General features: G+C 36.9%; 1 protein-coding gene across 6 annotated transcripts in view; it reads right to left on the bottom strand.

Annotated features, from left to right (window-relative positions):
• ARHGEF7 (Rho guanine nucleotide exchange factor 7) overlaps positions 1 to 26975 on the bottom strand; it is a 318711-nt gene that overhangs the window by 141496 nt on the left and 150240 nt on the right. For all 6 annotated transcript variants that reach the window (XM_043991289.1, XM_043991291.1, XM_043991290.1 and 3 more), the window contains exon 6: positions 5146 to 5234. In XM_043991289.1, coding sequence (XP_043847224.1) covers positions 5146 to 5234 — 89 coding nt within the window. The remainder of the gene's footprint in view (positions 1 to 5145; positions 5235 to 26975) is intronic.

The raw sequence follows: 26975 nt of genomic DNA, 5'->3' as shown, positions 1-26975 counted from the left end.
ATGTGTATATGTGTATACATATACACTCTCACTCATACTTGTTTTTCAGTCATTAATAAGCATTTATTCAGTACGTATTATATGCCAGGCACTGTGCTAGATACTGGGGATACAAAAAGAGACAAAAAACAGTCCTTGCCCTCAAGGAGCTCCCAATCTAACATGGGTCAAGTATGAGAAAAGATCTGTTTGCACCAATGATGATTGTTCATTTGACTGGAGCTCCCCTTGTGGAGTATTTCTCAGGACCTCATCTCATACCAAAGCAGATGGTAGTACGATTTATAGTCTTGGTTTCCTGGGTTACTTAGAGGTCAAACAACTTGCCTAAAGTTATATTGTCAATATATGTCAGAGGCAGGACTTCCTGACTCTAAGGCTGGCTGTCAACTATATCATGCTGCCCATTACCAATATCCGAAGCTGTTGTCAGTGTGAAGGAAGTTCTGATACAAGGAATGCTACTAAAGAATCCATCTCAACTTGTAGGGAGGTCTTTTTTTTTAAGAGTCATTTAATACCAAGGTACTGAAATGTCAGACAACAGTTCTTAGGTACCAAGAGCTGGAAGAAGTGGGATGAAGCATGGTATAATGGTTTTAGAGTAAAAAAGATTCAGAAGATCTGGGTCTCAGACATGGCTATACCACAAAATAATTTGGCCTACTCACGTACCCTCCCTGAGCCTCATTTTCTTCATCTGTAAAATGGGAAGATTGGATTAGATGATCTCTAACTTTTTGCAGTGCTCTGTCTTTAATTTGGGGAATAGAAAAGTAGTCAAAGGTTCTGAGCTTGGCCACAATATTTAACCATAAAGAAGTTAGTTCATTTCCCACTTTGGATTCCTATACCAATTACCATCTGTATAATTCATCTGACAATTAATCATGTACATTTCTTATACTATGCCCTTGAATCGTTCCTTAAATGTTTTATTGTTATTTACAGTCACATGTGCATATATCTGGTCTCTAGAACTGTACGTAAGCTCTTTGAGAACAAACAACATGTTACACTATGTATAAGATCCATCAAAGGAGATTAAAAAGGGAGCTATCTTGGGGCAGCTAGGTGGCACAGTGGAAAGAGCACCAGCCCTGGAGTCAGGAGTACCCGAGTTCAAATCCGGCCTCAGACACTTAACACTTACTAGCAAGTCACTTAACCCCAATTGCCTCACTAAAAAAAAAAAAAAAAGGGGGGGCTATCTTAAATATCATGTAGTCTAAAAACCTTGGTGGAAACTAAGGTCTAAAGGCTGAGGAAACTGAGTCCAGACAGATTGGGTGCTTTGACCAAAGGTCACAAAAGTACCCAAGTGAACAGCAGAAGCAGAAGAGGAATAAAGAGTTTCAGACTCCAAATTCAGAGCTCTTCCTATCCTGAAGCTTTCCAGGAATTCCTGAAGAGCTAGTCAGGGAACTACCAAGATAATTATATTTCTTAGGAGTTTTTTGTAATAAATCATGTTCTAACTGTACTAAGGTTTAGCCTTTTAACCTTTAACACAAATTTTCCAATGCTAGGCATGTAATTATCCAGCACCCTCCAGAAACATCCCACATGCACCAAAGTATTTGTAGCACCACTTTATGTAGGAAGAATTTTCAAGCTGCAAAGAACTTGAAACCAAAGAGATTCCCATGATTGGGACATGGCTCAATAAACTATGTTGCATGAATGCTGTGTAGTACAGGAATTCCATAAGAAATGATGACTGGGGGCAGCTAGGTAGCGCAGTGGATGGAGCACTAGCCCTGGAGTCAGGAGTACCTGAGTTCAAATCCAGCCTCAGACACTTAACACTTACTAACTGTGTGACCCTGGGCAAGTCACTTAACCCCAATTGCCTCACTAAAAAAAAAAAAAAGAAAGAAAGAAATGATGACTGAAAAATTCAGAGAACAATGGGAAGAATAAGAAATAAGTGAAAACATAGCTCAAGCACTACCATCTACACAGTCTTTCCTGATCCCAAATCCTAGACTCTCCTTTTTCTAACTACCTTGTTTTTATTCTGTGTATATTTATTTTATATGTACATATATATATTATCATTATCTCCCTTGTCTTCAATCTACTATCTGTTCAAGATTCTGTAACTTGGATAACCTGACTAGCAAGGCCATTCATTTCACTCCATCCCACCAATCCTAACAAAGTACTGATTAAGTACTTAGGTGACTAGGCACTGGGTCAAATGAGGGAGATAAAAGGATAGGTGTGCCTAACACACACATATACATATGCGTGTGCACGTGCACACACACACACACAGAGGCACTCACAGAACACAAATATAAAACTAATAAATGAAGACACATAAAAATTAAATAAAAAGGAGTTTAGGAAGGAAGGCTTTGAGGAGATCAGGAATGGTAGATGTGTACTTTCCCTCACTCAGAAGATGGTGCTTTATCTGCATCTTAAAGGTAAAAAGGACTCTATTAGGTAGAAGTAAGGAGGAAGTGCAAGCATGGTATGAGTTATATGTATGGTCAGTACAAAAGCATGAAGAACGACAATGGACTGTTGTACATGAGAAGGAGAGACAAGTTTAGTTTAACCAGGTCACAGATTATGGAAGGAGGCAATAATACTGGAAAGCTACGTTGGGGCCAGGATGTGTAGGGCTTTAAAAGCTAAACAGAGTGTACCTGATTTCCTAGAAACAATAAGATGCAATTGGAATTGGCTGAATGGGGGGGGGGGAGGTTATAAAGTCACATCATCATTTAAAGTAAATTACTTTAGCTGCAAAGTATAGAATGGAATGGGATAGGGAGATATTTGAGGGAAGGAGACCAATTAGGTGACTTGCAATAATGTAGATGAGAACTGATGAGGAGAGTCTAAACTAAGGTAGTAGATGTGTGAGTAGAGGGAAAGGTACACTTACGAAAGATGTTGTAGGTGCAGAAATTGCAAGACGTGGTAGCTGTTTAAAGATCTGGAGTAAAGGAGAGCAAGGAGTCTCTGCTTTAGAGGGGTAGGGTTGATAAAAACCTGACCCCTGCCCTAAGAGAGGCAGAGCAGACCTCAGGGCTGGTACCAATAGAGGCCACTGATCAGGTCTGGGAGACATCACTCAGAGCTTGCACTCCTTTGTAAGAATCGAAAGGAGCTTCCATCAACAGCTAAGACAAACGGACTCGAAGAGCACAGGCTCTGGCCTCCACTTTTCCTGCACTGCCACCCACAGTACGAGAGGTGGAAACTCTCAAACCTTGGCCTAGGGAGCCCGGCTAGAAAAACTCTGGAGATTCCAGGCCTCCGATGTTGCTTTAGCGACCAACAGTGGAATAGCCCCACACAGTAAGATAGTGGAGAAGCCCCAAAGAGGAAAGGTTTAAGAGCAGGCATCGGAAGCAGCCCTGTCCACCAATGAATTATCAACAGATTGATTCTGAAAGAGACAGATCACATAAAAGTTCACTATCCAAAATAGGGAGTGGCCTGGGGCACATACTCCTTACTCAGGCGCCTCCTACCTCTAGCTATGTAAGGGTGTGCCCAAGCTGCCCCAGGTTCATTTTATATATTGTTATGAGACTATATCCCAGGTTTATGAGTGGAATGTTATGCGACAATTATTTTTGCTTTGCATTCTGTTTAGCAAACATTTCTGATTATAGAGTTAATTGGGGGGGGGGGGCGCAGCTAGGTGGCGCAGTGGATAGAGCACCGGCCCTGGAGTCAGGAGTACCTGAGTTCAAATCCAGCCTCAGACACTTAACACTTATTAGCTGTGTGACCCTGGGCAAGTCACTTAACCCCAATTGCCTCACTAAAAAAACAAAACAAAACAAAACAAAACAAAAAAGAGTTAATGGTGGGGCAGTTAGGTGGCAAAGTGGATAGAGCACCAGCCCTGGAGTCAGGAGGACCTGAGTTCAAATGTGGCCTCAGACACTTAACACTTACTAGCTATGTGACCCTGGGCAAGTCACTTAACCCCAATTGCCTCACCAAAAAAAAAAAAAAAAAGATGTTTCATCTTGGCTGATTTGTTAAATGGAGAACACACCGGCAGGGCTCAGGAATGGTAGATGTGTACTTTCCCTCACCAGGGTTAGTCCTACAACTCAATTATTTGCAACAGCATGGCCAACAGCAAGGAAACCCCCAAATCTGTCAGTGAGACCTTGGGTGAAGAAAGTGAGCTTCGGGTAAAACAACAGGGGATCAGTTCTATACCCCTGTATTACCCAGCAGAAATATAAAACTATATATAAATATGTGTAATATATAATAATATATGATATATTAATATATGTTATTTAATATATATAAATAATGTACAAGATATCTAAAATAATACATATAAATATAAAATATATATATATGAAAACTATATAAAATATATAAAGATATGAACACTCAGTAACATGTCCTTTCCTGGCTGAAAATTTTGAGTTTTTTAATGCTGTTGAGTGGTAACCATGTTCAGTGCCTCCAAACTCTTTTTTTCTGTACCACTGAATAGTCTATATATTTCTATGACTTCTTTTATTTAGTAATCTCAAATCTTATTCATCAAGGTATTTTTTGGTATCATTCCATAAGATCACTTTCACAATGAAGTCACTTGGCATCAAGGTATGCTTTGATTTGATTGAGAGAATGTTGTCGAGTTCTTTATAGAATTTTTCTACTACTACATCATTTGCAAAAGATACTGGTGTGTAATTATCTTCATTGTGATATTTTTGCTTAAATTGATCACGAACACCACAAAGCAATTCTTCATAATTTTTAGCACAAAACGAAACCAATTTTACCATCTCCTCTTACTCTCCATTTACCTACTTGTAATTTCTTTAGAGAGACTACCAATATCAATGTACAAAGTTACTGATCATTTAATATAAATCTCAGTTCAAATTCAGTTCAATCTCAGTTCAAATAGGCATAAATACACAAAGGAGCTGTGATATTGTGGGGGTGAATTTCTTCTACCAACATAAGTCACAATTCGTCCATGATAAGTTTCAATTATAAGTCAAAGTACTTTAGGGAATATGGAAGGCAAATAATTTTAAGACATAAAGATGTTTTGTAAACAATATGATCTACCCTAAATACAAGTACATTTTCAAATTTTAATTTTGAATATATTAAAAATATTTAATGGTTACTCACCACATTGTAATAACTTTTGTTAATTGCAGATGTATCAAATCCTTTAGGAGGGCTCTTTAATGCTCCTGATTTGGGGGACACTGGCTTTTCTGAAATAACAAAGGGATATCATTTTACTGCTCAATACTAAATGAAAAAAAATTTACTCTTTCTACTAAGAGCACAACAGTGAAATACTTCACTTATTCAGAATTCACAGACCTGACAACCACAACCATCCAGAAAAAAATAATTAACCAAGATATCAGCAAAATGTCCTATAATTCTCTATATTAGATTTGGGCATGTTATTTTAAAATTTTTAAGGGACTTTTTATGTTGTCTACGTGTTGCTGTGGCATCCCTAGAAGGGGAAGTCATATGAAACAGTGGAAAATGCATTGAATTTGGAATGACATGAATGAAGTTCAAATCCTGACTTTTTTCCTAACTATTTGTGTGTTCTAAGTAAAGTCCCTTAACCTTTCTGTAACTCGGTTTGCTAATTAAAACAAAAGGACTGAATTAGATGTCCTCTAAGGTTCCTTTCAGATCTAAATCTAAGATACCATGAATGTTACAGAACCAGAGGAAGGTCACTGATTTATTGAATACATTCTCTGTGCAGATGCTCTATGGGAGGATGTGAATAAGCAAGGACAGGATGAGAAGACATAGACAGGTTGCAATCTTCATTACCAAAGGGAAAATACACATTATAAAATCACAAGTTTCCTGAAGTAGTAATGAAAAAAGGTGACCAACAAAATATATGACTAGACATTTTCTCCAGTCTCCATTAATTCTCAAAAAAAAAAAAAAGCCAACTAGCTAATAGACTTACCTATTACCAGTGGACAATGCCAGTCCTTTATACACACTTACTCAGCAACCCTCCCTCACCAGCATCCATAACCAACAGAATACATTCAGGGACTCCTCCTCTGTAGTCACTGCCAGAACATCCCAGGCCCTACCCTTTGCTCAGGGTCCTGCTGAAACAAGTAGCACACCTCGACTCTACTAAGCCATTCAGGAAAGAGAAGAGGGGAGGGGAAAGGGATCAGAGGGAAGAACTTTGCTTTCCTTTTGCTTGAGGAAGCTGCTAATTTAGGAAAGTCCAAAGCTACAAAAATTCTGATGGGAGCATAGACCCTACCACCCTCTAATCATAACAAAAGCAGCAGATACAGATTCTGCCCAGTCAGAAAACTAATGATTAGCAGGAACTGGGGGCAGGGAGCCAGTTGAGTACAAAAGAAAACTGGAATCAAAATGCAGCAAATTCTATCCCTCCAGAAGTTCCTTGAGGCAGGAACTGAGACTTGTGAAAAGTAGATTCCCCAACTCTGGAGGAGACAAGACAGTTTTAAAGTTTTGAAGATGAACTCCAGTGATAAACCTCCATCAAAAGGGAAGGAGTCAGAAAGTAAGCTACAAGAGAATCTAAGGAGAAAAGCCAAATACCAACAAAAATATCTCAAGAAAAAGAAAATTTAGTAAAAACCTAAGCACAAACAAGTCAACAGCAAAGTACTAAAATCGGGAAGAAATATGAATACTAAAACATATGAGGTTACAAACCTCTCTAAAGAAATACTGTAAAGCACAGGAAATTGAACAAACACCTAATGAAATAAAGAACCTTGTGGATTCCCAAAAAAAATATTCTTGCAACAAGATATTCTTGAATCACTCAAAAGAAAAATCAAAATCTTGAGAGAAAAAGTTAAAGAGGAACAAATGCCAGGATTTATAACCTGCATCACAGAAATAACTAGCAGAATAGAAAAATTAAAATTCAAAGTAGCATGTCTTGCCAAAGAGGCCAAAAAGGGAGGGGGGGGGTGGGAGGAAACCAATTTACTGGGAATACTAATATACTGAAGTGAATGAAGGACAATCTGGAAGAAGCAAAAAATAATAATTTAAAAGAACACATGGCCTATACAAGAAAAACACAATGACCTAGAAGAGGTGAAGGAGACAACTTAAAGACCATGAGTTTCCCAGAAAAATGCAAGTCAAAAAACATGAACACCATAATGCAAGAAACAATAAAAGAAAACTGTCCAGAACTTCTGAATACAGGAAGACACACACACACACACATATACACAGCCAGTCAAAAGAATCCACAAATCAGAGGAAGAGAGGAAAGGAAGAGGGAGGGAGGGAGGGGGAATGAGGAAAGGAAGGAGGGAGAAACCCTATACTTCAAACTCTAGGATACATGGTAGTTATGTTTTAACAAGATAACTAACAAGCAATAAATTCTGTAGGTAACTAAAAGAAAAAAATCATTTGAATATAAAAGAAATATAAATATAAAGGAATATAATCTAAATATAAAGGAAATATATATGTATATATAAATATAAATGAAATATATACAAAGGAAAACATTTTTGAAGGAAAAAACAAAAAGAATATTTTGAACCCATTACCTCCAGGAGGTAATGGAATAAGATATTCCAAAAAGTAAAAGAACTTAAGAGGCAAACCAAAATTACTTACTGTGCAAACCAGAGTCTAATCATTGCTGAAAAAATGATAATTCAATAAAGCAGAAGAAATTGAAATATTCTTGCAAAACGAACAAAAAAATAAAGAAAACTATTTGGCTTAGAAACAAAAGAAACACAAGGAAGCTAAATAAATACAACCACCAAGGAAATGAAAATAATTAAATAAATTATCCCATCTTTAAAGACTATTAAAAGAAAAACCTAGGGGAAAAAAATCCATTGAATTAGGTGGCAAAGGGAGGGAATGAAGAATGGGGAAAAAGAAAAGGAGTAAATTTGATTCAATGTGGAAAGGGAGCCCCAACTGAAAAGAACTTCTATGGGAAGAGAGATCTATTATGTAATGGGAGATGGAGATTTCAGAGGAAACTACTTCCTATAAGATGCTCCACAGGTAATAATAACACCCAGCATTAGGAAAAGAGAAGGAAGAGAAGGGAAAAGAGCTCCTGAAGACAACTTGCATAGGCAGATGTTAAGGGCTAAAATTCTAGCTAAACTGTCTAAAATATCTAATGAGTGGTCGCCAAAAAATTATAAGCTTTAGCAAGAGTTAGACTTTTAAGCATTTATTAAGGAGAATAAGAATTTGGTAAAGAGAGAGAGAAAGGCCTAGATTCCTATCTATTAAAGGGAGAGCACATTTCTAGCTCCCTTCTCCGCCAGCGTCCTCAGGAAAGAGCCCCAGAGTCAGCGCCAGTCTCTTCCTTCCTCCTCCCACTAGTCCGCGTCACTTCCTCCCAAAGAAAAGACTCCTGGTCTTGCCCTCAAAGACCTTCGCTTCATGGGCAGAACTCTTCTACAGTAAGTATCCAGCAGGTGCCGTCATTCCAATCATTACAGTCCCCCCTGTTGTTCCTCAAGAAACAAAATGTTTCCTTGATGGAACAGTAAAAAAATGTGGTAAAATATGAAAGTTTTTAACAGTCGGTTAGGATAACTGAAAGACGCCAGTTTTTCAAGGACCACCCTTTTGGGGAGGAGATGAACAGTCCGCCTGCTGCGCATGTCAGACTGCCTGCCGGGTACAGTCCGCCTGCTGCACATGTCAGACTGCCTGCCGGGTTTTTTTTTTTACTTCCGGGGTGGAGAGAAGGGGAGTAGCCGTTTTGCTGGCTTGGCGGGACTCCTGGCGGCGCGGCACAGACGGTCTGACTCACTCCAAAGGTGGCCTAAATCGGTTTGGTGAGTTTTTATAAGGAATATAGACTAAGCCTAGATTTAAGACGATTTGTACTGTATTTCTATTTTCCTATCCTTCTAATCAACAACACCTTATATACAATAAAGGCTCTATCTAGAAAACCAGAAGCTTCTTCCATTTACTAGTCTGGGAGATAAATTAAGGGAAGGGTTAAGTAGGGGAGATTTATGATCTAATATCCAATTTTAAATCTCACACAGACAAAAACCCAGAAAAGAGATTGTTATATGACAAATAGGAAAAAATGAGTAATTGATACTTCTAAGAGTGATAGAAAAAAACCCATAAAAATAGAAAAAGAAAATAGAAAAAGAGCACGACAGAAAAAAGGGAATGAGACCTACAAAGGAAGTAATATGGAAAACTGGTTAGCAGAAGGAACTCAAACTTGGTGCTTTAACTGCATATGTAACACAAAGAACAAATAAATAAGTATACAGAGTCTGAATCAAAGAAAAATGTCTAGAAGAGACAAAAAAGGGAAAAGAATCCATGAAGAAAAAAAATTAAGAGAAATCCTTCTTTGAAAAAAGGAGGAGAAAAAGGAAAAACCTAACAAAAGGAGTTGTAGAGAATCCGATAATTTTAATTACCACTTAACTAGGCAGAGAAGCGGGGGGATTATGCAACTAAATAAAAGAAAAATATATCAATAAAAAGAGTGAAGTAAACTTTAGACAATCAAATTGAAGAGCAAAGAAAATTAAATCAACAAAATTATAAATAAGATACATTTTTTTTAAAAGCTAGAGAAATCAGAACCTTATCTACACAAGACTTATCAGAACCTACTCTACACAATTATATATCAACAAAACAAAAAACACAAGGGGGGCACAAAAAAAAAATATCCAGACTAAAAGAACACCAGGGGCAGCTAGGTGGCGCAGTGGATAGAGCACCGGCCCTGGAGTCAGGAGTACCTGAGTTCAAATCCGGCCTCAGATACTTAACACTTACTAGCTGTGTGACCTTGGGCAAGTCACTTAACCCCAATTGCCTCACTAAAAAAAGAACACCAAAAATAGATTTTACATAATTCAGTGTCAGAAAAGGAAATAGGGGGCAACTAGGTGGCACAGTGGATAAAGCTTTGGTCTTGGATGCAGGAGTACCTGAGTTCAAATCTGACCTCAGACACTTGACACTTACTAGCTGTGTGACCCTGGGCAAGTCACTTAAACCCCATTGGCTCGCAAAAAAAACCCAAAAAATACAAACAAACAAAAAAAAGGAAATAGAATTAGTTGTAAAATATGGGGGTTCTATAGAAAGAAAGGGGTCTCTCATGATCCTGGTGGATTTAAAGGAGAATTCTATCAAACTTTTAAATAACAGCACCAATTCTACATAAATTATCCTCAAACATTAAGAAAGAATTGTGCCAAACTTATTTTATGAGACAAATATAGCTCTAATATCAAAACCAGAAAAGAAAGAAGTTCAGAACTATAAACTAATATCATTAATAAACATTGATTTAAAAATGTTAAATAAAATCCAATAAGACAACAATTCATCCAAGAAATTAACTATACATGACCTGATTTACATTCCCAAATAATGGCCTTGAGTCAAGAAAAATGTTTAAAATATGTTCAGTATTTTCTGTTTAAGAAAGCTTAGAGGGGCAGCTAGGGGGCGCAGTGGATAGAGCACCGGCCCTGGAGTCAGGAGTACCTGAGTTCAAATCTGACCTCAGACACTTAACACTTACTAGATGTGTGAACCTGGGCAAGTCACTTAACCCCAATTGCCTCACTAAAAAAAAGAAAGAAAGAAAGAAAGCTTAGAGTATATGGCATATTTAATAGAGATTTTAATCTAAAATTGCTTTTAAAAAAGTTTTGAAAGAGGTCTGGTACTTAAAAGTTTCAGGGCAAGCTTCAATTAACTGGAAAATTCACTTACAAAACATTCACACATAAATTAGTTCTTACTATATGTTTCATTAAGAAATTTTTAAAATTTGTTTAAGCATATCAACAACTGACATAAGAACAGAGCTAAAGCAAAGTCCTATTTACATAGAGAACCTGCAAGCCTATGAGATATAGTTGTAAACGTTTAGGCTCTTTAAAATTTCTTTAACTGGACTTAATAAATCAAAAGCTGGTGGTTATTTAGGCCAGTGACTTACTTGAAGGATCATTAATGACTCTTCGCAAGGATCATTGATCAAATTATTATGGTATATTGTATATATTAATATACGAAAGATGTTTAAGCGAAAACACTTTTTAAAAAATAACAATAAACATTTTTATTTAAAGTTTGGAGTTCCAAATTCTATTCCTCCTTCCCTTCACTCCCCACTCCCTGAGGCAGTAAACAATCAGATATAGGTTATACATGTGTAATTATGTAAAACATTTCCATATTAGTCATTTTGTACAAGAAAAATTGATTAAAAGAAAAAATGAAAGTGAAAAATAGCATGCTTCAATCTGTTCCATCAATATCAGTTCTTTCTTTGGAGGTGGATAGTATGCTTCATCATTAATCCTTTGGGATTGTCTTGGTTCATTGTACGGCTGAGAATAGTTAAGTCATTCACAGTTCTTCATCAAACAACATTGCTGTCTCTGTGCACAATGTTCTCTTGGTTTTGCTCTCTGTGATAAAATAATGGGATTTAGCAAATACTCAAAGGTCCACCTGGAGATTAATCTAAACTGATTGAATTAAGTGAGAGTGACTGACTGCTGATTAGCCTACTTCAAGTTAACTAGATTGTAAGCACACTCAACTTGAAACCACCTTCAAGTCCAGTGAACCAATGGATTTGGATGACGCTAACCAATCCAGCTTGAAGCAGTGTGTAAGGACCACCTATACTCCAGACCTATAAAAAGCTTCCACAATCAGCTTGCTGGGGAGTTTGTGATTGAAGCAGGCTCATGGCGAAGGACTTGAGGAAGAACCCGACCAGGCTGGAACTCTAAGCTAGATAGGCCTTTTCTTAACTTTCTGAACTCCACATGAATACCTGTATGCTTTAATAAATGTTTAATGCCCAAAGACTGGTGCTAAAGCTTCTAATTTAAGGCAACCACACAATTTAGGTTTTAAACGTCACATCTCTTCACTATACATCAGTTCATACAAGTCTTTCCTGGCCTTTCTGAAATCGTCCTGTTTGTCATTTCTTAGAGCACAATAATATTCCATCACCATCATATACCACAACTTGTTTAGCCATTCCCCAATTGATGAGCATTTCTTTGATTTCCAATTCTTAGCCACCACAAAAAGAGCTGCTAGAAATATTTCTGTAGATACAGGTCTTGTGAAAACCACTTTAAAACCTCCAAACACTTAAAAAGTATCATTTGTGTCAAGGAAGAGTCACTAAATGCTCATACAGAAGAAGGACAATCCCCTCCTGAAGGATGGCATTTACAAAACAAGGCCAAACTAGGCTAATACTGGAGTTTCCCAGGAGTATCATCATCCCAGGAGCTAAGACAGAAGCAGAAAAGGTATTCAGGCTTGGTAGTCAGTACCAGGAAATAAGAATGATGATAACAATTTGAATTTATAAAGCACCTTAGGTTTACAACAAGCTTTCCTACCCACTCTATGAAGTAGGTCACACAAATGCTGTTCTTCCTATTTTGCAGAAGAAAAAAAAATTCATTGAGGGGATGACTGCCCCCCCCTTTACACCAGCATATGGTACATAAGTCACAGACAGGCTTCCACTCGTCCACTAGTCCAGTTAAGGAGTGATTGAAAACAAATTACAACAGGCTTAGATGGAAGCCGGAAATTGGCTACATAGGAAGAAATGAGAGATAGTACCAATTAGCAGGCAAGACAAAGTAGGGTGAAAGTGCTGACTACTGTCTCCAAAGGTGGGTTCATGAACTCCCTTGACCTTCCACAATGGCCTACACCTTCAACAGTTCTACCCTTGGCCCCTGGCTGGGAAGTACCTGCCACATGCATCATTAGCCCAGGACACTAAGAGAAGGAAAAGAAATAATCACAATCCTACCTTCCAGGGGCTAATACCTGGTGGTTAAGGAAACAGTTATATGACAAATCAGTAGAAAAGGAATAACACTGAAAGGTGCTAAAGTTTGGAGATCAACAGGGAATAGACTAGTAAGAAAACATTCATGAACAAGTTGAAGCTGAAGGTAGGCTAGAAGCAAATGACCATGAACATAAGCTTGGAGAAGAAAAAAAAAATGGTGAATCTGGGGCACAATGAGGGTACCAATACATCTGGAAAGAAAAGTTCCTATGGAGGAACAGCAGAAGAGAATATTGGCTATGTGTATCCAGGCCAGAGGGCCTTGAATAACACTAAGAACTTTGGACTTTATCCTATAGGCAATGAGAAACTAATAGAAGTTATTAATTTAATAAAGCACATCCCCTAAGAAATTCTAACTAAACAATGTTTTTTTTTCCTTGAGGGGAATTAGATCTGGTGTAACTCTGGGTGAGAAAACTCTTTCTTTTTTTAATAATAAACATTTTTATTTAAAATTTTGAGTTTCAAATTTTATCCCTCCTTCCTTCCCTCCTCTCCCCCCTCCCTAAGGCGGTAAACAATCAGATATAGGTTATACATGTGCAATTATGTAAAACATTACCATTTGAGTCATTTTGTATAAGAAAACTTGAACAAAAGAAAAAACTGAAAGAAAGTGAAAAATAGCATGTTTCAGTCTGTGTTCCATCAATATCAGTTCTTTCTCTGGAGGTGGATAGTATGCTTCATCATAAGTCCTTTGGAATTGTCTTGGATCATTGTATTGCTGAGAATAGTTAAGTCATTCACAGTTTTTCATCAAACAATATAGTTGTCACTGTGCACAAGGTTCTCCTGGTTCTGCTCCCTTCACTATATATCAGTTCATATAAGTCTTTCCAGGCCCTTCTGAAATCATCCTGCTTGTCATTTCTTATAGACAATAATATTCCATCACAATCATATGCCACAGCTTGTTAGCAATTCCCCAATTCATGGGCATTCCTTTGATTTCCAATTCTTAGCCACCACAAAAAGAGCTGCTGTAAATATTTTTGTACAAATAGGTCTTTTTCTCTTTTGGGGGATGTCTTTGGTATATAAACAATGGCATGGATCAAAGGGTATGCACAGTTTTACAGCCCTTTGGGCATAGTTCTAAATTTCTCTCCAGAATGGCTGGATCCAGAAAAAACTCTTTCTACCATTAAATAGTTGTATGAGCACTGAGAAATTTAAAAACTTACACAGGGTCATAAAGCCAGTGTGTCAAAGGTAGAATGTGAACCCAGGTGTTCCTGACTCTAAATTCTATCCACAAGCTCTCATTTTATTTTAGTTCTAACTATTGTATTACTGGGAAATAAGACAATGTCATCATTTTAATTCAGTTTTATTCATTCAATGATATATAATCAGTATAAATACCTCTGTGGCTCCTACCCTCAAACACTGTGGGCAGTACAAAAACAGAAGAAAATAAAAGAATTTAAAATCTATATGGAAAGCTTGGATTATTAAGATTATTATATATGCTAACGCTTTTAACTAATTTAGACTGGCCTTTCCCCAACTGGGATTAGTGGAGCATTGCTAGAACAGCTGTATCCAGGAATTAAATAACTATTTTCACACGTGACAGTATCAAGAGTTCTTTGGTCACAGACCATTCTTTTCAGCCATATTGCACACAGATGGCAGTCACAATCAGTCAAATCATCTTAAAAAAAGCAGGCAGTTAAACAAAATAAACCCTCCCCCCCAACACCCCCTTCAGGGAAGGATATAAAAGGGCAGTTTTACATAATTATACCTATGGAGCAGTCCAATTTTCCTTAATAGACTAGAACCTACCCTGCGTAACTTCATATTATCAGGATTTAGGTTGTTGCTAGGCAGGCCCTGACTTTATATGCCCACATTAGGTATGGAGAAATAATACCTGGGAATAGCTTCCTCCTCCAGAGTAGCTGCAGGAACTCATTTTTACTTCTTAATGTTGAAGCTTGAGACAGTTCATCCCTCTTCAACTGTATTCTACCACTAAAAATTCCCTGCTTCCTGAGACTCCATAATCTCAATTACAATTCCTAGTTCTCAATGTCCATACACAACTCCAATCCCACGCTTCCCCTTTCTTCTCAAAGCAGCTAGTAGCACAATGGATAGAGCAGCAGGCCTTAGAGACAGGAAGACCTGAGTTCAAATTGGACCTCGGACACTTAACCATCTATGTCGCCCTGGGCAAGTCACTTAATCTGTTTGTCTCAGTTTCCTCATCTGTAAAACGAGGGAAATACCTAACCTCCAAGAGTTGTTGTAAGGATCGAATCATATAATAATTGTAAAGCACTTAGCACAGTGGCCAGCACATAGTGAGCACTATAATTTTGTCATTGTTGTTGTTATTATTATTATTATTACTATTCAGAGCCCCAAAATAGTTTCCTCACTCCAGAATTCCTGCCCCCAAGATTCTGTAATGAAATGCTGAGACCAGCTGACCCCAAGTCTGATTAAAGCAGCAGTTCTCAAACTTTTTGATCTCAGGATCCTCTTATACTCTTAAAAATTACTGACACACACCCCAAAAAAGCTCTGGTTTATGTGGGTTACAGATCTTTATCTATCTATCTATACCATATTTGAAATTTTAAAAACTATTATGAAAAGTTTTGACCTCAAGGACTCCCCTAAAAGGGTGTCAGAGACCCCCATGAATCCCCAGACCACAGTTTGAGAACTGCTCCTCTAAAACAAATGATTCTTACTTCAGTTCTTTGTGCAGCAAAAGACCCATAAGGTTCACTTGAGTGAGCTCCATCTTTCCCCACAGGAACAAAGTTTTTAAACAAAAAAGGAAAGGAGGGGAGTAAGTGAACCTTTATGTCCTGTTTCATGTGAGTAATAGGACAGGATGATGATGATGATAGCTGACATTTACAGAATATTGTGAACCTGTATTCTGTTCTATAATGAGAAAAGAGAGAAATCCTGCTTAGAAGAAACAGATGATAGAAATGGAAAGTGAAAGATAGGACCTAGTAAAAAAGAATATTCTACTCAAATAGACCCTCAGAGTCAAGTGAAGCAATTCAGCTACCTACTGTAAGGTGGTCTGAATTACAAATGCTGAGTATCACAGATGAATTTGCTCTCAGAGTGGAAACTAAAAGAATATTGTGGGGGCAGCTAGGTGGCGCAGTGGATAAAGCACCAGCCCTGGATTCAGGAGGACCTGAATTCAAATCTGACCTCAGACATTTGATACTTACTTAACCCTCATTGCCCCACAAAAACAAAACAAAAACAAAAAAAATGAATATTGTTATATATGGTAGTCTATATTCTACAGTATTATTAATATTAAATGTTAGGAGGATTATGACTAACATCCATAGGCTTTGCTAGCAGCCCTTTTTCCTACCAACTGTAAAATTCTGCCTGAAATTTTGTACAGTTCTAGGGTGAGAAAAGTCTCTTAGATTTCTTAATCATTATTTGGTCTGATATGAATTTCAGGTTTTTAAAGTAATAGGAATTTAAAGAAATGTAGTAGCTAGGTGGTCTGCCTCCAATCAGGCAGCCATCTTGGCCAGAAAGAAGTCCCACCTATCCACCATGTTAATCCTTTCCAAACCCAAGGGCATATTCTTAAGCAGAAATATTACTTCTGATTATAAAGCATAATCAAGAGTAGGCTTTGAATTGAGTCTTAAGAGATGGATAGGACTTAGATAGGCAAAGAAAAGAGCAGAACGGCTTTCTAAAGAGGGACAATAGCCTAAACACAGGCCCTGAGGTAGTTAGGGCTGTAGAATCTCTGACTTCCAAAACATGACTATTCAGACTTTCTGTCTGAAGGCTAAGCAGAAAGTATAGTAGGAGAAAAAATTTTAACCCAAGGCTACTACACTAAAACTCATTTTAGGTAATAGCCAAACAATTTTTAACCACTATACTTAAAGATAGTCAATAAACATTTATTTATGGCTTCAACACTATGGTCAACTCTCTAGAAGAAATATTTTAAATAAATATACCAAAGATAACCACTGTATTGTGTTGAAAGCCAACAGAAAACTAGGGAGTTATAAAAGGAATGGAAAAGGATAATACTTTCACCTATAAAAATTAAGCTTGAAAACAGGCAAAAGGATGTCTTTTAGAACAAAGCAAAGACTATATTTAGCAACAAGCTCATCCTAAGCCATAGGATGGTCTTTTTATTTTTTCTCAGGAAGGAGAAAATGTGTTTTACTCAGAATCATCATTTCTGAGAGTTTTTCCCATTCAGTTTGCTCCCCAGAGGACAATGATTTGTTCCAATGCGACTAAATCATATTCTTCCAAAAATTCCTAATAATAATTCTTAGGGATAATAGTAATGCTTCCATGTCTCATTTTATAAGAAAGAATGATAAATGTTGGAGGAGATGTGGTAAAATTGGAACACTAATGCATTGTTGGTGGAGCTGTGAACTGATCCAGCCATTCTGGAGAGCAGTTTGGAACCATGCCCCAAAAGGCTATAAAACTGTGCATGCCCTTTGACCCAGCAATACCATTACTATGTGGTATTTTATGATCTCTCAAAGAAATCATACAAAGGGGGAAAAGACCCACATGTACAAAAATATTTGTACCTGCTCTTTGTTCGTTAGCAAAGAATTGGAAATTAAGGGGATGCCCATCAATTGGGGAATAGCTAAACAAGTTGTGGTCTATGAATGTAATGTAATACTACTGTGCCGCAAGAAATGATAAGCAGATAGATTTCAGAAGAACCTGGACTTACATGAACTGATGCTGAGTGAAGTGAGCAGAAACCAAGAGAACATTGTACACAGTATCTCAACTCTTCTTCTCAGCAATAGATAGATCCAAGACAATGCCAAAAGACTCATGTTGGAAAATGCTCTCCACATACAGAAAAAGAACTGTGGACTCTGAATCCAGATGGAAGCATACTATTTTCACTTTTGTTGCTTTTTGTTGGTGATGGTGTTTCTTCTTTCTTTTGTTTTTTTCCCTTTTGTTCTTCTCTCACAACATGACTAATGTGGAAATATGTTTAACATGATTGTAATGTTTAACCTATATCAGACTGCTTACTTGCATCAGGTGGGAGAAAAATTTGGAACTCAAAATCTTAGAAAAATGAATGCTGAAAACTATCTTTACACGTAATTGGGGAAAAAATAAAGGTCTAGGGGTGGGGGGAAGAGAAAAAGGTAGTCACTGTTGAAGAAAGAAAACCCACATCAGGAATTACAGGATTATAATTTTAGAAATGACCAGGCAGGGCCTCAGAATTCATCAAATCCAGCTCTTTCAAGATAAGGAAACTGAAATCTAGAGAGATGAGATGACATATGTAACTATTGGAATAGCACTTGAATCCAAGCCCTTCAGCTCTAAATTCTGTGATCACTCAACTGTACCACACTATTCCATATATCAAAAGGAGATTATGATTACATAGGCATATTTCTGAAAATGGCATTAAGAAGGCCAAGGGAAAAAAATTTATTTATTCCCACAACATGTCATTGTTACTAATGACCTAGAGATAAAACAGTTTGAGAGGTGGGTCGATATATACATACCTACCTACCTACCTACCTACATACATACATATATATACACACACGCATACGCATACACACACACACACACACACACACACACACACACACACACACACACATATATATATATATACAGGCATATTCATAAACTAAGAAACTGCAAATATGAAAAGTGAAAGTACAGCCACTTAGAAAGAGCACTGGGGGGCAGCTAGGTGGTGTAGTGGATAAAGCACCGGCCCTGGATTCAGGAGGACCTGAGTTCAAATCTGGCCTCAGACACTTGACATGTACTAGCTGTGTGACCCTGGGCAAGTCACTTAACCCCAATTGCCTCACTTAAAAAAAAAAAAGAAAGAAAGAACACTGATTCTCTGGTTCAGTTTCTAAGTGAATGTACACTGACTGCTAATTTCTCTACTGCAGGCCTATTTCTCTTCAATAAAAAACATTAAGAGGTTTCAGGGTAAACATAATTAGCACATCTATATCTGTAGATGGGCAAATTCTTTTAAGATATATAAAAATAAAAGGTATTACTATTAAACAGCCAACACTCAGAATAGTAAAACAAAACAAAAAATTCATCTTTAATACATGTAAACACATTTCAAATACAATTCCAGTATAATGTTAAGAAGAGGAGCCTGAGAATCAATAAATCTAAGTTGCAGTCCATACTCTGCCACAAATAAGTATGATCTCATAAAACTCCCCAGGACTCAATTTCCTAACTCTGTCCAGTGAGAGGACTAGACTTGATTTCTAAGGATCCTTTCAATTCTTAAAGTACACTATTTTTAATAACTGGATCTCAAAATACAGGTCATTCAACTCCATGTGCATTCAAAAAAAGCAAATTTATAACTTAAATAATTAGAAGGGAATCACTTGTAAGCTGGTCTGATATTTTTAAATATTCTTAATATTTCCAGTAATCTAAGCTTGTTAACAAGTATCCATGAGAAAGAACTGATGGGATCTGAAAGCAGATCAAAGCGTATTATTTTTATTTCACTTTATTATTTTCCATTTTCTTTTTCCTTTTGCAAACTATAATTTTTTTTCACAAACTGTTTCTTCTTTTACAACATGGCTAATATGGAAATAGGTTTTACATGACTGCACATATACACATATACCAAACTGCTTACTGTCTTGGGAGGGAAGTAGAAGAAGAAAGGAAGAAAATTTGGAATTTACACTTTATAAAAAATGAATATTAAAATTGTCTTTACATAAGAGTGGAAAAAATAAAATACTATTTAAAATATATTAAAGGGGGGACCTATTTGTATAAGGGTATTTATAGCAGCTCTTTTTGTGGTGGCTAAGAATTGGAAGTCAGAGGAGTGCCCATTGATTAGGGAATTGCTAAACAAGTTGTGGTATATGATTTTGTAGTAGATGATTGTAATGGAATATTACTGTGTTATGAGAAATGATGAACAGGATAAATTCAGAAAAACCTGGAAAGATTTACATAAACTGATGCTGAGTGAAGTGAGAAGAAGCAGGAGAACACTGTACATAGTAACAGCAATACTGTATGATACAGAACTGTGAATGACTGAGCTATTCTCAGCAATACAATGATCTAAGACAATTCTGCAGGACTCATGATGAAAAATACTATCTGCCTCCAGAAAAAAGAAATGACAGTATCTGAATACTATTTTTCACTTTCATTCTTTCTTTTTTTTTTAGTTCAAGTTTTCTTCCAAAAAACAACTAATATGGAAATATGTTTTACATGATTGCACATGTACAACCTATATTAGATTGCTTACCATCTCAGAGACAGGGTCGGGTAGAAAGAGAGGGATAAAATTTGGAACCCCAAACTTAAAACCAAATGTTAAAACTTGTGTTTACATGTAATTGGGAGTGTGGTAAAAAAGTGTTATTGATTGCATAACTACCTCAACCCTCTATTAGAAGTCTAAGGATATAAAGGAGGGAACGTAATAGAATTTATTAATTTGATCATTGACAATGCTATGCTAAGGTTTAGTAAAAATGCAGCAATTCAAACAGTTAAAGAAGAGAATCCAGCTTTCCAGACCAGAGTCCAGAATCCAGTTTCCTCCTGATGACATCTTACCACTTCAAGAAGACAAGAGAAATCAGAGACTTTATATGAACTGTTTTGTTTTGTTAGTTTTTACTATCTCCTTTCTGTTATTATATGCCATCTGTAACATGTACTCTCTGCAGAGGCCCTCCCTTTGCGAGACCAATGTCAAAGCGTTGGTTCATGAGGACAAAAAACTGCCCCTCTGGACAAAACTTTCCTCTCTTCCTCTTCTATATTGTTATTAACATATTATTAGTTAGCATAGATTATTATATTCTGTTATTTTTTACTGTTCCATCAAGTAAACGTTCTATTTCTTGAGGAAGCAAAGGGGGGAAATGTGGTAAAAAAGTGAAAGTTTTTAAACAGTCGGTTAGTGATAACTGAAAGACGCCAGTTTTTTGAAGGACCACCCTTTCGGGGAGGAGACCATGATGAATCGCCAGTGCGTCTGCTAAGCACTCCACTTCCAGGGTGCGAGCTTAAAGGCAAGGAGAGAACGGAAGTGATGTCTTTTTTTGCTCTCCTCGCCCGCTAGCTTGTTCTGCACACACAGATGCTGACTCAGGTTCGACTCAGCCCGGTTCTCCGTAACAGCATGTGTTTGACGTGGTTCTCAACCTCAGAGGTGGCCTTGGGTTTTTGGTGAGTTCTATATGGAATATAGACTAAGCTTCGATCTAAGACGATTTGTTTGTATTTCTACTTTCCTATCTCTCTAATCAACATCACCTTGTAATTCCCAAACAATAAAAGCTCTAACTAAAGCTCAGAGGCTTCTTTCACTTAGTGATCTGGGAGAAATATAAGGGAAAAGTTATAAGGGAGTTTAATGCTCTTGTATTCAATTTTAAATCTCACAGGAAGAAAATAAAAGGTCATTTTTTTAAAAGAGATCTCATTGAAATGATCAAAGGATATGAACAGGCAGTTTTCTGAAATCAAAGCTATCTGTTGCCATATGAAAAAATACTCTAAATCACTATTGATTAAAGAAATGCAAATTAAAACAACTCTGAGGTACCACCTCACATCTATCAGATTGGTTAATTTGACCAAAAACGAAAATAATAAATGTTAGAGAAGCTGTGGAAAAATTGGAACACTAATGCATTGTTGGTGGAGTTGTGAGCTAATCCAACCATTCTGGCAAGCAATTTGGAACTATGCCCAAAGGGCTATGGGACTGTGCATACACTTTGACCCAGTAATACCACTAATAGGTATTTATCCCAAAGATATCAGAAAAAAAAGAGAAAAGGAATCACATGTACAAATATATTTATAGCAGTTCTCTTTGTGGTGGCAAAGAATTAGAAATCAGGGGAATGGCTGAACAAGTTGTGATATGTGAATGTAATGAATGGAATACTATTCTCCTGTAAGAAATGATGAGCAGGCAGATTTCAGAAAAACCTGGAAAGACATAAGTGGACTGATGCTGAGTGAAATGAACAGAACCAAGAGAACATTGTGCATAGTATCAAGAACATTGTGTGATGACCAACTGTGATAGGGACCTTCTCAGCAGTGCAATGATCCAAGACAATTTCAAAGAACTCATGATGGAAAATGTTCTCCACATTCAGAAAAAAGAACTGTGCATTCTGAATGTAGACTGAACCATACTGTTTCTACTTTTTGCTTGTTTTTTTTTTCTTTATTGAGGTTTTTCCCTTGTGTTTGATTCTTCTTTCACATCATGACTAATGCAGAAATATGTTTAATGTGATTATACATGTATAACCTATATCGGATTGCGTTCTGTCTTGGGGAGGAGGAGGAGAGGGGGGAGGGAGAAAAAATTTGGAACTAAAAATATTATGAAAACAAATGTTGAAAACTATCTTTACACGTAAGTGGAAAATAATAAAATACTTTTTCTGATAAAAAATGAGATCTTATTTTAGAATTATGCCCATATTTGACTCAAAACAATAACTAGGAATAAAGAATTTATGAGTTGGGGCCAAGATGAAGTGAAACCTTGCTCCCAAATGTGCCACTGTGCCTGTTCCTTTGTAGTCACTACCCCTTTCCTTTCATTTACTCCCATTTGGCTGCTGCTGATGACAATGATGACGCTGATGTTAATAACAATCACTGCTGGTGTTTCTATATGATTCCCACTATGTGTCACATATTGTGCCAAGTGCTTTAAGTTATTATCTCATTTGTTCCTCACAACAACCCTAAGAAGTAGTTATTATCCCCACCACTTTACAGCTGAGGAAAATAGGGAAAACAGAGGTTAAGTGACTTGCCTATAGATTTAGAGTTGGCAGGGACCTTAGAGGCAATCAACTCACTTTATAGGTGAGGAAAATGGGGCACTGAGAAATTGAGTGACTTGCTTGTATGGATCAGAGGCAAGAATCTGGTCTACCCTGACTTCAGATTTTGTGCCCAAGACACTTGCTGGTACTCTAAATGGGGGATCTTTGTCCAATGACACTACAACACAAAATAGTGTAGTATGTTATCTCACAAGGTGAAACATTCCTTGTCACTGGAGGTCTTCGAGAGGAACCTAGATAACTATGTGTTGTGGATTCCTGTAGAAGGGATTCCTGGTCAGGCATATACTGGAGTAGAGGCACCTTTCCAACTCTTGAGGCTCTACAATGACTAAATTCCCACAGTTTAACAAAACATCTTCATTACCACAGAGCTGACTGAGCTACTTAGGTGTTGTAGGGCAAAGTCACTACCCGCTCTACTTTATCCTTCTCCACCCTCCCTTCCCGCTTTCTTTAATACCTGGTGGATTAAGACACAGACCAAATTATGAGGTAGACCTCAACTTCTCCTTTCACTTTCCCATCTCTCTTCCTTAACCCCACATAGGAAAACATAACACATGAATTTATTAAGTGTCTACTACTGTGCTGAGCACCACACTAGCCACTGAGTATACAAAAACAATTCCTGTCTTAAAGAACCTGACATTCTACTGGAAGGATACAACAGCTAAACAAATAAACCTAAGTACATATAAAGTAACATCAAGATGGAGAGCATGTTCATAACATGGTGATGAGGAAAAACCTCATGTAGGTATTCTAAGAGGTGGAGGTGGAGAAGGCATACATTATACTATTGGGTGACACCTGGTGCAAATATGGAGGAAGGGGCTGGAATACGACATTGAGGAAAGAATTAGCACAGTTAGGTTTGCATGGAGTACGTGACAGGAACAATATAAAATACAACTGAAAAGGGTCACAGGATCATACAACTAGGGACCAGTTGGCCCCAGAGGCCCTCCAGACCAATTTACTTATTTTACAGATGAAACTGAGGCTCGGGTAAGTTGGCTCAAATAATGTCTTGACACTTACTTGTTGTGTGACAATGAACAGGTCACTGAACTTCTCTTAAGTTCCGTTCTGTCATCTCTACAATGGAAACAATAATATCTGCAGTACTTGCCTCACAGAAGTTTTAGAAGGATCAAATGAAGGAATCTTATGTGAATTACTTTACAAATGTTAAAATGTTGTATAAATGTCAGTTATTATCAAAGGAGACATGGAGGTCTACCTTACAACTTGTTTTTCAGCTTTCTGTATGAGCCACAGAAATGGAATTGGGTAAATGTGTTGGAGATGGAAAAGAAAGTGTGCAGGGAAGAAGCAAAATTCTCTCTTTCCAATTCAACAACTCAATCAGCTAAACACATAGAACTAGAGGACTGACAACTCTTCATTCTACATACCAGCTGATCTGTATACTCTATTCTTAATTTCTCCAAAATCTTCCTCCCAAATAAAACAGAAAGTTGACTAACTCTATGTTTCTCTATATATTTAACCTCCTTGGACTTTGGTTTCTTCATTTGTTGAATAAGGGAACTGAACTAGATATCTGTAAGGTCCCTTTCAGCTCTACCATCCTATGATTTACTCCTGAAGAAAAATTCTTCATTGCCTATTGTTTGTTTTCCACACATTAAAGGACATATATCAATTGTCTTCACTGTATTATGTTACTGTCTTTACTCTTTTATGTTAAGCAAAAATTCTATGAATGAAATAGTTTACGGTTCTTTGGGAACCTCATCCTCATTTCACTTTTCTCCCTATGCTTACTAAACTTCTTCTGAACCACTCTCCACTGAAATAAGCCACAAACAAAATAAAGGTAGTTACCAACCAGGACACAAAGGAAAACAAGCCTGTATATTGTCTAAGTAAAGACCTCACAGATTATAAAACACCGATCTTTGTTCTATCAAACATCATTCTTTCATGGTAATAATTAATCTCTGGGTCCAAATTACAACTAGGCTTCAAAGTACAGCACAAAATATAAAAAGTTACAAATTTAGGAAGTAGCAGTGTGAATACTCATTAAAGTTCTGTGGATAAGCAAACGATAGTCACATGGAACTTCTCGCATCACTGCCAGGATTAGGTTATTACTCATCGTCCTAAGTTAACCAACTTCTAAAATAAGGTTCCCAGAAAACTCCCTTTCTACTGTACAATGGTCACAGTCCTATCTGTAGAAACAGGACAAATTCATGTATTTGGTTATTTTTTTGGAAGTAGTCAGTCCTCTGTAAAGATGAAGGGGTTGGGGATATGCAGTGTGAGCACAACATAAAATATACATTCTCCATTCATGATCTTACTCCTGCCACTAAGTGTGGCGGTGTAGGTGGTCAGTACTGATATTCATTTTGCTAACATACACACACTGAATGCCACTCTAAAACTTCAGGTTCACCCTGTCATTTTATTAATAGCAACACCTGACCTTATTCCATGTTCAAAATTGGCCCTACTACCTCTCTCTTCTCTCACACACACACATCTTTTTTAAAACATGCATTCCTGTTCTATGCCAGAGGTAAGCAGCCTAAGTGCTTCGTAAACTTAAAATTAAGAATCCACTACCAGCATACTGAGCAAATGCCAACTATTATATATCTTCTCCCTAAATTATTGGGAATTAACTACATATTTGGGGAACATTAAACACATTTTTGCAATTAGTTTCTGAAAGATCTTTTTAAAAGAATCCTAAAAGATGATTGTCCTGAGAAATTTCAAATGACAGAATTATAGGTAATAACAGAACAAAACAAAGTGGTCAGCAAAGCAAGAGCATTCCCACCATTAGCCACAAGATGGCAAACTATTAATGACTATTTGTACTTCCCTTAAGTGTAAAGAAAATGTCATTTAGGGTATTTTGCCCCCCTATGAATGAAATAAAATAAATCGCTGATAAATAAATAATTGAATGAATGGATAAATAAATGAATAAAAGGATTGCAACTCCATAATAAAACAATCTACAAATATGTCTCATTTTATGTATGAAATTTAGTCCTAAAAAACTGATTCTAAATTGAGAAACAATGTAAATACACAAGAAAATGTTCTATTTAAGAGAAGCTTCAGTATTTGCGAAAATTATGTTGAACTGTGAAAGTCCCTTAATTTTGCTGCCTGTAAGTTTAATAATTTTGTAATTTAATTTTCAAAGTGTCTTCAGTTGTACCTTCCCCAAAATTGTCCCTAGGTACCAATGCCATAGTCTGAAAACTGGAATGAAATTTAAAATTTTTAGTTCTTAGGAATAATTAAAAGAGAAAAGAGAAATAAAATATTTTTGAAAATGTTACTCAGTTCTTAATGGGTCTCTGTATCTGGTAATAGCCTTTTATTTCAATGTGAGAACACATGTCTATAGTATACAGAAAAGTGATACAACAGAACATATAAATGAGTTTCCATGCAAACAATAAGCTTTCAATTAAACTGAAAATTTACATTAACCCTTTAATAGAGCAAGCAAAAGATCATTTTAACATCTAGTTCAAATGCTACCATGTCTTTAATAGCTAATGGAACAAAAACAAAATATAAAAAGGCCAGCTGGAGGAATTTGTCATGCAAATCACAAAGCTGGCACCAAGGCCGGATACAGTTGCACTTAGGGACCACAAGCATTCTGACAGCTGTTGGAGTTCTCCTGCTAAAATTCAAGAGCTAATGAATTTTTTACTTGCCTTCCTGATTATTTCACTTTTCCAAAGGTGGAAGACATAAAAATGAGCACTGCTATCCTAGGCATTATTCTGATCAAAAATGATAACAAAAATCTTGGAAGGCAGGAAATACCCTCTTAGAATATGACAGATAAACAAGGCAACATCAGTCATACTCTGACAAAAACCCTAGATGTCAGAATAGATTTCCAAGAGTTGAGATATAGGATAGGAAGAATATCATGTCCCAAGAGACTACAAGAAGTCACTCAAGAAGAAAAAAAGGCATTGAAGAAAGACATCATGAGGAATTTCAGTCATCATTGATTCTAATGAAGTAAAAGGAAGGAGAAAAGAGATGTTGGCTGAACATTTACTGTTATGAATCAAACAGATCCTAAAAGGATATATGCAAGGGATACCAAAAAATAATAAAGAGAAAAGAAAAAAAGTAAGTTGGAAATA

Source organism: Dromiciops gliroides, chromosome 3, assembly GCF_019393635.1.
Source record: "Dromiciops gliroides isolate mDroGli1 chromosome 3, mDroGli1.pri, whole genome shotgun sequence".
NCBI classification, from domain to species: Eukaryota; Metazoa; Chordata; class Mammalia; order Microbiotheria; family Microbiotheriidae; genus Dromiciops; species Dromiciops gliroides.
The sequence above is the reverse complement of the archived record's forward strand: the minus strand, read 5'-3'. Positions and strand labels throughout refer to the sequence as shown.